This window comes from Mesoplodon densirostris, chromosome 13 (assembly GCF_025265405.1).
Source record: "Mesoplodon densirostris isolate mMesDen1 chromosome 13, mMesDen1 primary haplotype, whole genome shotgun sequence".
NCBI lineage: Eukaryota > Metazoa > Chordata > Mammalia > Artiodactyla > Ziphiidae > Mesoplodon > Mesoplodon densirostris.
The window spans coordinates 67,825,017-67,838,363 of NC_082673.1; the positions used below are offsets into that span (position 1 = coordinate 67,825,017).

The 13,347-nt window shown below is 32.9% G+C and overlaps 1 protein-coding gene across 3 annotated transcripts in view; it reads right to left on the bottom strand.

Moving 5' to 3' along the window:
• Positions 1-1,557: 1,557 nt before the first annotated feature.
• CSMD3 (CUB and Sushi multiple domains 3) overlaps positions 1,558-13,347 on the bottom strand; it is a 1,097,518-nt gene continuing 1,085,728 nt past the window's right edge. For all 3 annotated transcript variants that reach the window (XM_060116495.1, XM_060116494.1, XM_060116493.1), the window contains 4 exons: positions 8,381-8,493; positions 7,393-7,480; positions 5,209-5,344; positions 1,558-1,717 (listed from right to left, as the gene is read on the bottom strand). In XM_060116495.1, coding sequence (XP_059972478.1) covers positions 1,558-1,717; positions 5,209-5,344; positions 7,393-7,480; positions 8,381-8,493 — 497 coding nt within the window. The remainder of the gene's footprint in view (positions 1,718-5,208; positions 5,345-7,392; positions 7,481-8,380; positions 8,494-13,347) is intronic.

Genomic DNA, 13,347 nt, shown 5'->3' on the forward strand with positions numbered 1-13,347 from the left:
TATATGAATTTCCAAAACAATGTATCTCAAAGTGGTTTACAAGAAATTCACTATATGTTGTAGACATAGATCCAAGTAGCACTCCAGGTGCAATGATTTCTCTTAGGCACTCTGTCTCGTGATACAAAAAGTCGAGACTGTTTACAAGTTTATCCATATTTGAAAGGGACAAGAACAAAGTGTTCACACTGGGTACATAATTTATTCTATGAAATAAAACATGCTATAAAAAGAAGACAATGACCTATTAAATCAAAATGCTGGCATTACTGTGATACAGTTGTAAATGAGCCACCAATAACTTGCAAATACATATCTTAATTTGATTTTGAAAGAAACCTGTCATATCTGAAAGCTGCTTCTTAAGAATTAGAGTACAGAAATTTAAAAATATATGAATATTTGGTAAATCCACAACTTAAGGAAATAAATTTATATTGGTGATTTGAAAGTAATTTCTTTTTTTAGCCATTTTGAGTAGGGGCTGGTCCAAAATATATGTTTAACTCATTGTTGACTAAAAGTTAAAAATTTTTAAAACTTAGAATTCTAACTCACTGTTAGATAAAAGTTCAAAACAATGTTAAATACATTTGAAAGCTCAACTGGAAGGATAAGTAGATATACCATAAAATAAATAAGTAGATTAATAGGTTCTATTTGTCCTTGCAGAAACATTGGAAAGTTTGGTAAAGAATGGTAAGTTTGGTGTCTCAGATAACTGCAAAATTATCTTTATTATAGATAATTTTTGGCAGCTAAAGTGGTTACTAAGTGACAAAACAGATTGAAGCAAGGAGTTAAACACTATCCCATGGCTCACTGAATAATACTTGTTACAACATAATGAGGGAAATCAGGAGGATAACACGATGATCTTGCCATTTGCAGAAACTATGACAACCAGTCTAAAAAAGATAGCAATATGATGCTGAAGAACAAAACCTAGAGAGTCAAATCAGAGTGGGCAATCTTATCGCTTCTGTGGCATAAACTAGTTCATAAACATTTCAGGGCATGACTCAATCTGAAATAACCAGGGAAATAAAGAAAACAATGACTCAATTAATAGGAAGGAACAGCTGATAGAGTGGTGTGAAATACAGACTTATGGGTGTGATGTAGCTCATGACAGTTAAAGAGAAGTCAGTGATCTATTGACTCTTGTAAGTATAGCTCTTATTTTCTACCCTATATCATTTTTTTAACCCAGTCCCTCTAATATAGTTTATAAAGCACAGAAATACTGATAGTGGATGCTCCTCCAATATATGCAAATAAGTTTATGTTTTAGAATAATCTCCTTTTTAAAAAAAGCAAATAAACTGTGAGTAAGCACTCTCAGAGTGCAGCCGATTTTTTGTAAAACTCTCCACGGTAAACATGAAGAAGAATTATGGTCCAGTTTATGAAAAAACACTCTTCTCTATCATTCCTCGGGAAAAGGTGACCCAGCAAGTCCTGAAAAGTGTGCTTTAATTTGTTTATCAGTGAACTAAATGTGCACTGTTTTGTGTGTCAATTTCCAAGCTTCTGAAGAAGGCAAAGGTTGCCACGTTATACCATTGTGCAGACTGTGTTCAAGTTGGGATCGAACCGTACTGCCTTCCCTTCCACTGACTTCGAGTTGGTGTCATACATGGGATTTTCAAAAGCTGCTTGGCCATTGTTATTTTCATGAACTGAACATCCTGTGTACTGTGTTTTGGGTGCAGTCCTGTTGATGAGAACATTGATTAGCTATATGTTAACTTTCTTCAAGAAATAGCAGAGTAGGGCTCAAACAGAATGATTGAGTTATTGTTAATGGATAATGTAACTTGAAAGTATTAATTGAGAAAACATAAACTCAATACAACACATTTGAACATTTTACCTGTCACTTTTAAATCCTGAGTGACTTCTTATTTACATACAATATATATTTATAAAGAGCACCAATATGAGTAAGTGTAAATAAATGATATCATGGCTATTCTCATTAATTTTCTTGTGAAATAATGTTATCATTATGAAATAGCATGTAAAATATAACTAAATTATGATGCTGATGAATTTTAATCTCATTACTCTTCATTCCTCAAATATTTACTGAGCATCTATTAAGTACTAGGCATGATCCTAGGCATTGGATATATATATATATGTATATATATACATATATATATATATATTTTTTAACAAAAACATGAAATCATCACTCTCATGGAGCTCATATTGTAATGATAGAAAGCAATGAATAAATTAAAAATAATAAAACAAGAAAAAGATAATGAAAACTGTTTTGATAAAAAGGAAAATTGTTTATAGGACAGGAAGTAACTGGGAGCCAGTTTAGGAGAGGTAATAAGGAAAATCATCTCTAAGGAGGCAAAATTTAATCTGAGACTTAAAGGACAATAAGGCGTTGGTTCTACAGTAATAGGAAGGGGGTTCCAAGAAGAGTAGACATCTAATGCTGACGCCTAATTTGGGAAGGTGCTTGGAATATCCCAGAAACATAAATATTCAGTTGGTTTAAAATTATATACAGTAGAGCAAGTAAATTCAAAATCTCAAAGAAGAAATTACTATCTATATGATACTCAAGTCATGAAAATAGTTTCCAAAGAGTTACTGATAACTGAACATTTGCCATTAGCTTATAAAACACATGGAATCTAGGCTGGCTGGTATAAGTTGCTCATCTTGAATTCTTGCTTCATTTTATATTTGTCTCCTTTTTGACTAATGTTTATTTCTAGTTTCTCTTTCCCACATCCCACTGCATAATTTGCTGACATTTGTAATGGAACAAAGACATACTTGCCCTTACCTGTTTCTCAAACCTAATTCCTAAAAAGGCTTTGAAATAACTCTCCTCTGTTTACACCAAACACCACAAATTTCAACGATTTATTTTAGTGTAATTTGTATTTGCCGTTATGTGCTTTTACTACCTCTAATGCATTTTCTGAATTTTTCTCCATACTAAAAATTGTTAGGTGATTTGTATGATGACAATATGAAAAAAAAAACTATCTAAAGCTTCTTTCAAAAGCATCATCTATATATTGTTATATAATATAAATTATATTGTTTACAACTTGCTGTTGCCAGGTGCGTAATTCTAATGGATCATATTTGTCTCTCTTTTTTCAAACTAGATTCACAATAGAAACAGAAGGAACATCATTTCCTTCTAATTAGGTAAGGATCACAAAGATGTAAAAGAATTTCCCTCTGCTAATGTTGAGCTACAGCTTTAAGGAAAATAATATCAAGCTTTAGAAAAGTTTACACATCAATGAAAATTACCTTAAAACTAATCATTTCTAAATATAAGAGCAAAATCTATAAAACTCTTAGAAAATATACAAGTTGTATGACCTTGAATTTGGCAATGGTTTCTTAGGTATGACACTAAGCACAAGTAACAAAAGGAAAAAGAAATAAATTTTACTTCATCAAAATGAAAAACTTGTATATCAAAGAACACTATCAAGAGAGTGGAACTACAACCTACAGAAAGAGAAATATTTGCAAACCATATATCCAAAAAGGTTTAGTATCCAGAATACATAGAGAACTGTTATACCTCAACAACAATAAGACAAATAACCCAATTTTTAAAATGGCCAAAGTACTTGAATAGGCATTTCTTCAAAGAATGTAGGCAAATGACCAACAGGCACATGAAAAGATGCTCAATGTCATTAGTAATTAGAAAAATGGAAATCAAAACCACATGAGATACCACTTCACTAGGATGGTTAAATGGAGGAGTACCATATAATCCAGCAATTCCATTCTTGAGTACATACTCAAAAAAACTGAAACAGTTATACAAACAAAACTTGTATACAAATGTGTATAGCAGCACTATTCATAATAGAAAAAACATAGGAACAATCCAAATGTCCATCAACTGATAAATGGACATATTTAAACACAACACATTCAAACATACAATGCAATATTATTCAGCCATATAAAGGAATAGTGTGCAGATATATGGTATAACATGGATAAAACTTGAAAACATATTACATTCAAGAAGCCAGATACAAAATGTCACATATTGTATGATTCCATTTATATAAAATATCCAGAAGAGGCAAACCAACAGATAGAAAGCAGATTAGTAGTTGCCTGGGGGAGGGGTGGGAAGAGTAGGGAGTTACTGCTTAGTGGGTACAGTTTCCTCTTGGGGTGATAGACGTTGTGAATATACTAAATGTCACTGAACTGTACACCTACAATGGTTTAAATGATTTTATGTTATGTGTATTTTATCACAATAATAAAAAAGATTAGCATAGCTTGCTTTATAAATAAATTTAGTGATGATTTTTATCATTAATAACATCTTATATTGACAAGGCCTAAACAGCTGCTAATGCACAATTGTTACAAATTTACATAATATTAAATAGATCATTCTTAGATAATACAGACTGGCATTTATAATAAAAACATCAGTTTTGAGAAAAATACATTACATTTAGGTATTCATTTAAATATCTGGTTACCTGCATACTTTTCTCTTCTTTTTTTTTTTTTTTTTTGCATACTTTTTTTCTTAGTAAGGGATGGTCCCAAATAGTGGAGAATTGCATAGTGAAGCCCCTCACCAGGATGTTGTAATGGATGTAGTGAACAGGGACCAACGAATAATCTATATAGTCATATATGAGATATATCACAAATATAATATATTAATTCCATCATCTTCTAAAAGCAACAGAAATAAATGAGAGGATTAGAGGATTTTATCATCTGTCTCCCTGGGTAAAATCTATCAGTATTGTCAGGTGAAATAAGAGGTTTGGACACAGCTTCTTCCTAGTTCTTTAAATAAATCTGGTAGCAGATATCATCGCTTCAATTTAAACCTTAACTTAGATTTGTATCTCTAAAGTTTCAATATGGATAGTGTAAAAATAACTTATACAATTAGTTATGTACCAGGAAATAGACAGGCAAAAAGGAGGAAGGGTTAAGTTGAATGCTTGTGCAACTTAACAGAGCAATTTTAGTTGTGTGTATATTGCTGTGGTGGAGGGAAAGGCAGGGGAAAAAATGGTTTCAACAACTGTGGCAATATTTGGCACACAGAGATTTAAACAACCCAGAAAAAAAATGCAAGTTAGAATTTGAACTATAGAGTAAAAAGAACATGAAATATAGATTTGGGAAATGCTTTATACTTAAAATCAACAAACTTACCTTTGTTTATAAAGATAAAATCCAAATCCTGCAAATATAAGTGCAAAAAAAGGCACAAGAATAGCAATGGCCACAGAACTACTATTTGTACCATGAGGTTGATTTGAAGAATTTGAACCTTCTGACATATTCAGTCCTATAAAATAAGAAAATAACTTATAAAATCAACTCTACTTTATCACACTTGATTTTTTAGTTTTGTGAACCAATTAATTTCTTCCTTGCTCAAGATATCTACTTGGAAATATCTGCAAGATGTACTTGGAAATGTACATAGTAAACAAAAATAATTCACAAAACTCCTTTAACTCATTTCCGCACAATTTTGCACAGTGCCTACTATGTATAAGATATTTTTCCAGGAAAGGATACGGAAAAAAAAATATGCAGAGCCTCTGAACTGAAGAGTTCATACAATTGTGGGAAGAATACAGAGCCACAAATAAGTATATATATCAAGGATGAATTCATGATCAATGTGCTTTAGGAAAGGAAGGAGTAATTCCATCTGGTGGTATGTAAGAATGTTTTCTGGAGGACTTATGAGCTTGACCTTGAAGAATCAATAGAACAACAAATAGAGGAGGAAGCAGGACCATCAGAAGCCTAGAAATGGGAAGGTGAGTGGCATATTTAGAGGATGTGACAAGCATTAGGCATGTCTGTGTGGAAAGGACATGTGGTAGGGAATAGGAGGGTAAAATGATAAATTATTTGAAAAGGCATAAATATGATTCTAAAGAGCCCAAACTTTCCACCCACCTATAGTGAGGAACAACTGGATGTGTTTGGGAAAAAAAAAAAAGGCTCAGTGATAAGATACAAGATTTAGAACAGCGACTAGGGTGAGATGGACTTGAGGGAGTCTGGTCTGAAAGCAAGAGTAGTTTGAAGATTGCAGGAACATCCTAGATAAAAATGGAAATTAAGATGTGAACGGCAGCACTAGGAAAAGCATGAAAAGATAGATTCAGGAGAACTTGTCTGTGTGGATGAAAGGGAGAAGAAGGCATAGGATTTAGTTATGTTCTACTTGGGGCTGAGTAAGTGGTTATGACATTTGCACAGTTAGGAAATGAGAAAAATCAGGTTTGTCAACATGTTGGCCCAGTGACTAGGGAAGAGAAAATAAATAACAAGCTCTTTATTTAGAAAGAAATAGTTCCTTTTCTATAGGTGCTGTTTTAGACATGTAGTGCTTGAGATGCTTTAGGGAATTTTATGTGAAAAGATCTTGCATTCATTTACACAACTGTGTTAATGTACTGTGTTAATAAATGTTTTATCCTGCTTTTAAAACTAACAATTTTGGCAAGACATTATCTGAAATGACATCTTATTAGCCTTGCTCATTTGGAGAAACCTGATTTGCCTTTTTGATAAATATTCAACTAAGTCATACCTTAGTCCAGGTTAAAAAGTGTTAGTACCTTTTTTATACATTATTTTTCCAGGGACTCATAAAACTTATGTAAAAGTTCAAAGGAATGGAATTTGTAAAATAAACATCAAGTAGTAGATTTTAGAGCCTGAATTTACTCTTTATGCATTAATACCACAATATAGTAATGGGAGACAGTACACCTTAGGAAAATTAAACACCAAAAGCTATGTTAATAAATACATTCAAAGGAGACCATTAAATGTTTATACACATTTTAGAAGAGTTAGAAATAAAAACGACAAAACTCTGTGCCTCCCACCGTGGAAAATTTACATATCTGAAGAGCACAAGGTCCCAAAACAGGGCTCACTCCTCAGTTATTTTCCCTTTCCAGACTCTATGAGTTAAAGTGCCACTACATTTTTTTGGAGCAGTAAGAAAGTTGCAACAATATTCAAATTGCAGAGAAGTATTACAATTCTCATATGATAAAATTATTTACAGTTTAATATTTTCTTTCATATCTATATCACATTTTCTCCTTTTTACTTGCTTGAGGGCAAGACAGTTTGTCATGTTTATATGCTGAAAAACTAAACATTGTACAGAGCTGGAACACAAAGAAACAATATTCTGAAGAATGCAAATATTTAAAAGGTTATCAAATGTGTCAATGTATAGTCCTGACAATGCAAAATTCAAAGTATAGTAAGTATGCCTAATGTTCAGAATCCATTGTACATTCTTATGATATCTAGAGTAATAAAAGAACTACATGAAAATGAAAATGAATACATTACCCAGTCTTTGTAATCCAAATTGCCCATAATCTTTGCCCTGAATAAATCCTTGAAATACATAAGTAGCTCCATCAGGCTCAGCAGAAACCTAAAAGTATTTGTAAGTTTGGTTAAAACTGAAGACTGGCCACAGATATATTTTCCCAGCCTTAGAAAATATTCAGTTTTACTCTGAAATGAATATTATGCAGAATTCCTTCCTCCATATCTTCTACTATGTAAAACACAGAACACTGAAAATCTGCCATCATTAAAAAGCAAAATTTAAAATTTCATCTTTAAATAATTATGATATGGGAAAAAAGGGGATTTGTTATTAACATGATACAGATTTATAGACTTCTTTTAGGCTAAGAGACCTGTTGTCAAGAAAAAGGGCAATGATATGATGAAACAGAATGAGGCAAGTGGTCAATTAAAAATTAAAATATAATAATACTGTCCTTCGTAGATTAGATAACTGTTCGACATATATGCATTCCTTTCCCCCCACTTCCAATCAACCTTCATGGAAAGAGTATACTTTCTACCTCACTGAGTTGGATTTGGTCCTGTGACTTGATTTGGTCAGTGGAATGTGGGTGGAATTGACAATCTGTCAGTTCCAAGCCTAGGACTTAAGAGGCATGTTTCCCATTATAAGTCAAGGAAGCCAGTCACAAAAGACCATGTATTGTATGATTCCATAAATATGAAAGCCTAGAACAGGGAAAGCTAAAGAGACAGAAAATAGAGTTGTGGTTGCTTGGGGTTGTGGGGGTGATGAAGGGTGGATGGGTTGGGTGATAGCTACAGGGTATGGAGCTTCTTTTTGAGGTGATGGAAATATTCTAAAGTCAACTGTGGTGATGGCTACACATCTGTAAATATATGTGTGTGTTTAATTAGCTCAATTTAGAAAATTAGATTTTTCTGGAATTTTAATGACAAACCAAAGCATAAATTTGTTATTAAAATTAGCAGCAGACTTTTAAAGAACTATACTTACAAAGCCATCCATGGCCCAATCTTCCTCCTTCATTTTCTTCACAGAAGCTTGAGCTGGTACTTTAATAAGATAGATGTGTAATATTAGGCGAGCTTCTTGGCTTTTATATACTCCTGTAAAATGTAAGGACATTTAGTCTATTAATTTTGCAAACAGTTATGCTTTACTTTACTATCTATAACTACTTAAATATATCATAAATGCATGTGATAGAAAAGAAATAAAACAAGGCCAAGTCAAGGCCACCTTCACCCATAATGCTTTTCACAAATCCTGCAATATATATTGATCTCTTTTTCAGCTGAAATTTTCAACTCAAATCTTAACTGTGGGGCTTAAATTACCTATGCTATTAAAATTAAATATTACTGTTCTTAATAATATCATTCCAAGATTATTGTAAACAAAATTATTTCTTCCCCCAAACAGATTTAAAATCTTCAAGGATATGAATTATATGTTAAAATTCCAGATATTTTCCTTAATAATAAGTTAGGCGCCAACTCTGAGAAAAAGAGTATTCGAGGTGCTACTGGTGCCACAAAGATGAATATGTTGTTCCTATCTAAAAATAGGAGGCTTATGTGAATTTCTGATGAAATAGGAGATATAATGATAGAGATAGAGAATATGATGAATTAAAGGCCAGAAGAGAGAAGGATCATTTCACACTGGAGTGCTTAGGAAATACTTATTAAGAAAAAAGAGCATTTGAGCTGGATCTCAAAAATCAAGTAGAATTTTTAATTCAAGAAAGTAAATATAGGTAATGGCATAAAGGAGAGAAGCAAGATGACTACAATTTTCTCTTTTTTTCCTGAATGGGAGTATTCCAGGAGTAGGAATAAGCTGGAATGTAAATGTGTTTAGGGGAATAATAGAATATAAGGTTCTAAGTAAAAATTTTGTGATTAACTGATGGTTGAAATTTGACTCATTACTTCACTCACTTAATATTTCACCTATGTAATAAGGTATCATAAAAATTAGCTGGGAATACAAATATAATGATACATAGATCTTGATCTAAAGTAAATTAAAATTAATAGGGAAAACATACAAAAGTAACCAAAATTACTGGGAAAATGTTATAATTAATTTTATGGAGACAAGGATAGAAAGTTAATCTAACTATTTATGTTTGTTTATCTATATTTGTAGAAATTTGTTTAAAAATTTTTCTAAATTAGAATACATATATATTTAGTGCTAACTCTCTTACAGAAGGAAAATAAAAATTTATGTTTCAACATTAAATAAATCAGTAGTCACATACTCCATTCATTCATATAAAGCTTCTTTCAATTTATATCATGTAATTGTGTATATTTTTAAAATTAAAATACATATTAACTTCTAATACCTTTACTTTGGGTTTATGGTAGGCTCATTCAACAATACAAAATGAAGCTTTATAGTTCTTGTAAAATTTACAAAATCAACAGATATAATTTTATTTTCTATTTTATTTATACCACAAATTATTCCATTATTAATAATTTTATGGGATATATACATTGCCAAGAAATTTTAAAATACATATTTCATATTTTCAGTATCAATACTTTTAAAATGTATTTTTAAATGAGAGAAATAATTCATATTCATTGCAGCCCATTTTGTTCCAGATGCATTTCTTTTTTTTTTTTTTTAAACACATTTATTGGACTATAATTGCTTTACAATGGTGTGTTAGCTTCTGCTTTGTAACAGAGTGAATCAGCTATACATATACATATATCCCCATATCTCCTCCCTCTTACATCTCCCTCCCACCCTCCTGATCCCACCCCTCCAGCTGGTCAAAAAGCACCAAGCTGGTCTCCCTGTGCTATGTGGCTGCTTGCCACTAGCTATCTATTTTACATTTAGTAGTATATATAAGTCCATGCCACTCGCTCACTTCATCCCAGCTTACCCTTCCCCGCCCCATGTTCTCAAGTCCATTCTCTACGTCTGTGTCTTTAGTCCTGTCCTGCCCCTGGGTTCTACAGAAACATTTTTTTTTTTAGATTCCATATATGTGCGTTAGCATACAGTATTTGTTTTTCTCTTTCTGACTTACTTCACTCTGTATGACAGACTCTAGGTCCATCCACCTCACTACAAATAACTCAATTTCGTTTCTTTTATGGCTGAGTAATATTCCACTGTATATATGTGCCACATCTTCTTTATCCATTCATCTGTCGAAGGACACTTAGGTTGCTTCCATGTCCTGGCTATTGTAAATAGAGCTGCAATGAACCTTTTGGTACATGACTCTTTTTGAATTATGGTTTTCTCAGGGTATATGCCCAGGAGTGGGATTGCTGGGTCATATGCTAGTTCTAATTTTAATTTTTTGAGGAACCTCCATACTGTTCTGCATAGTGGCTGTATAAATTTACATTCCCACCAACAGTGCAAGAGGGTTCCCTTTTCTCCACACCCTCTCCAGCATTTCCTCTTTGTAGATTTTTTGATGATGCCCAGTCTGACTGGTGTGAGGTGATACCTCACTGTACTTTTGATTTGCATTTCTCTAATGTTTAGTGATACTGAGCATCCTTTCATGTGTTTGTTGGCAATCTGTATATCTTCTTTAGAGAAATGTCTATTTAGGTGTCTGCCCATTTGTGGATTGGGTTTTTTGGTTTTTTGATATTGAGCTGCATGAGCTGCTTATAAATTTTGGAGATTAATCCTTTGTCAGTTGCTTCATTTGCAAATATTTTCTCCCATTCTGAGGGTTGTCTTTTTGTCTTGTTTATGGTTTCCTTTGCTGTGAAAAGCTTTTAAGTTTCATTAGGTTCCATTTGTTTATGTTTGTTTTTATTTCTATTTCTCTAGGAGGTGGGTCAAAAAGGATCTTGCTGTGATTTATCTCATAGAGTGTTCTGCCTATGTTTTCCTCTGAGTCTTATAGTGTCTGAACTAACATTTATGTCTTTAATCCTTTTTGAGTTTATTTTTGTGTATGGTGTTAGGGAGTGTTTTAATTATATTATTTTACATGTAGTTGTCCAGTTTTCCCAGCACCACTTATTGAAGAGGCTGTCTTTTCTACATTGTATATTCTTGCCTCCTTTATCAAAGATAAGGTGACCATATGTGTGTGGGTTTATCGCTGGGTTTTCTATCCTATTCCATTGATCTATATTTCTTTTTTTGTTCCAGTCCCATACTGTCTTGATTACTGTAGCTTTCTAGTATAGTCTGAAGTCTGGGAGTCTGATTAATCCAGCTCTGTTCTTCTTTCTTAAGATTGCTTTGGCTATTCGTGGTCTTTTGTGTCTCCAGACAAATTGTGAAATTTTTTTGTTCTAGTTCTGTGAAAAATGCCAGTGGTAGCTTGATAGGGATTGCATTGAATCTGTAGATTGCTTTGTGTAGTATAGTCATTTTCACAATGTTGATTCTTCCAATCCAAGAACACGGTATATCTCTCCATCTGTTTGTATCATCTTTGATTTCTTTCATTAGTGTCTTATACTTTTCTGCATACAGGTCTTTTGTCTCCTTAGGTAGGTTTATTCCTAGGTAGTTTATTCTTTTTGTTGCAATGGTAAATGGGTGTGTTTCCTTAATTTCTCTTTCAGATTTTTCATCATTAGTGTATAGGAGTGCAAGAGATTTTTGTGCCTTAATTTTGTATCCTGCTACTTTACGAAATTCAATTGATTAACTCTAGTAGTTTTCTGGTAGCATCTTTAGGATTCTCTGTGTATAGTATCATGTCATCTGCAAACAGTGACAACTTTCCTTCTCCTTTTCCGATTTGGATTCCTTTTCTTTTTCTTCTCTGATTGCTGTGGCAAGGACTTCCAAGCCTATGTTGAATAACAGTGGTGACAGTGGACATCCTTGTCTTGTTCCTGATCTTAGAGGAAATGTTTTCAGTTTTTCACCATTGAGAACGATGTTGGCTGTGGGTTTGTCATATATGGCCTTTATTATGTTGAGGTAGGTTCCCTGTATAACTACTTTTTGGAGGGTTTTAATCATAAATGGGTGTTGCGCTTTGTCAAAAGTTTTTTCTGCATCTACTGAGATGATCATGTGGTTTTTTCTCCTTCAATTTTTAAATATGGTGTATCACAATGATTGATTTGCATATATTGAAGAATCCTTGCATTCCTGGGATAAACCCCACTTGATCGTGGTTTATGATCCTTTTAATGTACTGTTGGATTCTGTTTGCTAGAATTTTTTGAGGATTTTTGCATCTATGTTCATCAGTGATATTGGACTGTAGTTTTCTTGCTTTGTGACATCTTTTTCTGGTTTTGGTATCAGGGTGATGGTGGCCGCATAGAATGAGTGTTCCTCCCTCTGCTATATTTTGGAAGAGTTTGAGAAGGATACCTGTTAGCTCTTCTCTAAATGGTTCATAGTATTCACCTGTGAAGCCATCTGGTCCTGTGCTTAGGTTCGTTGGAAGATTTTTAATCACAATCTCAATTTCAGTGCTTGTGATAGGTCTGTTTATATCTTCTCTTTCTTCCTGGTTCAGTCTCAGAAGGTTGTGCTTTTCTAAGAATTTGTCCATTTCTTTCAGGTTGTCCATTGATTGGCATATAATTACTTGTAGTAGTCTCTCATGATCCTTTGTATTTCTGCAGTGTGAGTTGTTTCTTCTCCTTTTTCATTTCTAATTCTATTGATTTGAGTCTTCTCCCTTTTTTTCTTGATGAGTCTGGCTAATGGTTTATCAATTTTATTTATCTTCTCAAAGAACAAGCTTTTAGTTTTATTGATCTTTGCTATTGTTTCCTTCATTTCTTTTTCCTTTATTTCTTATCTGATCTTTATGATTTCTTTCCTTCTGCTAACTTTAAGGGGTTTTTTGTTCTTCTTTCTCTAATTGCTTTAGGTGTAAGGTTAGGTTGTTTATTTGAGATGTTTCTTGTTTCTTGAGGTAGGATTGTATTGCTATAAACTTCCCTCTTAGAACTGCTTTTGCTGCATCTCATAGGTTTTGGGTC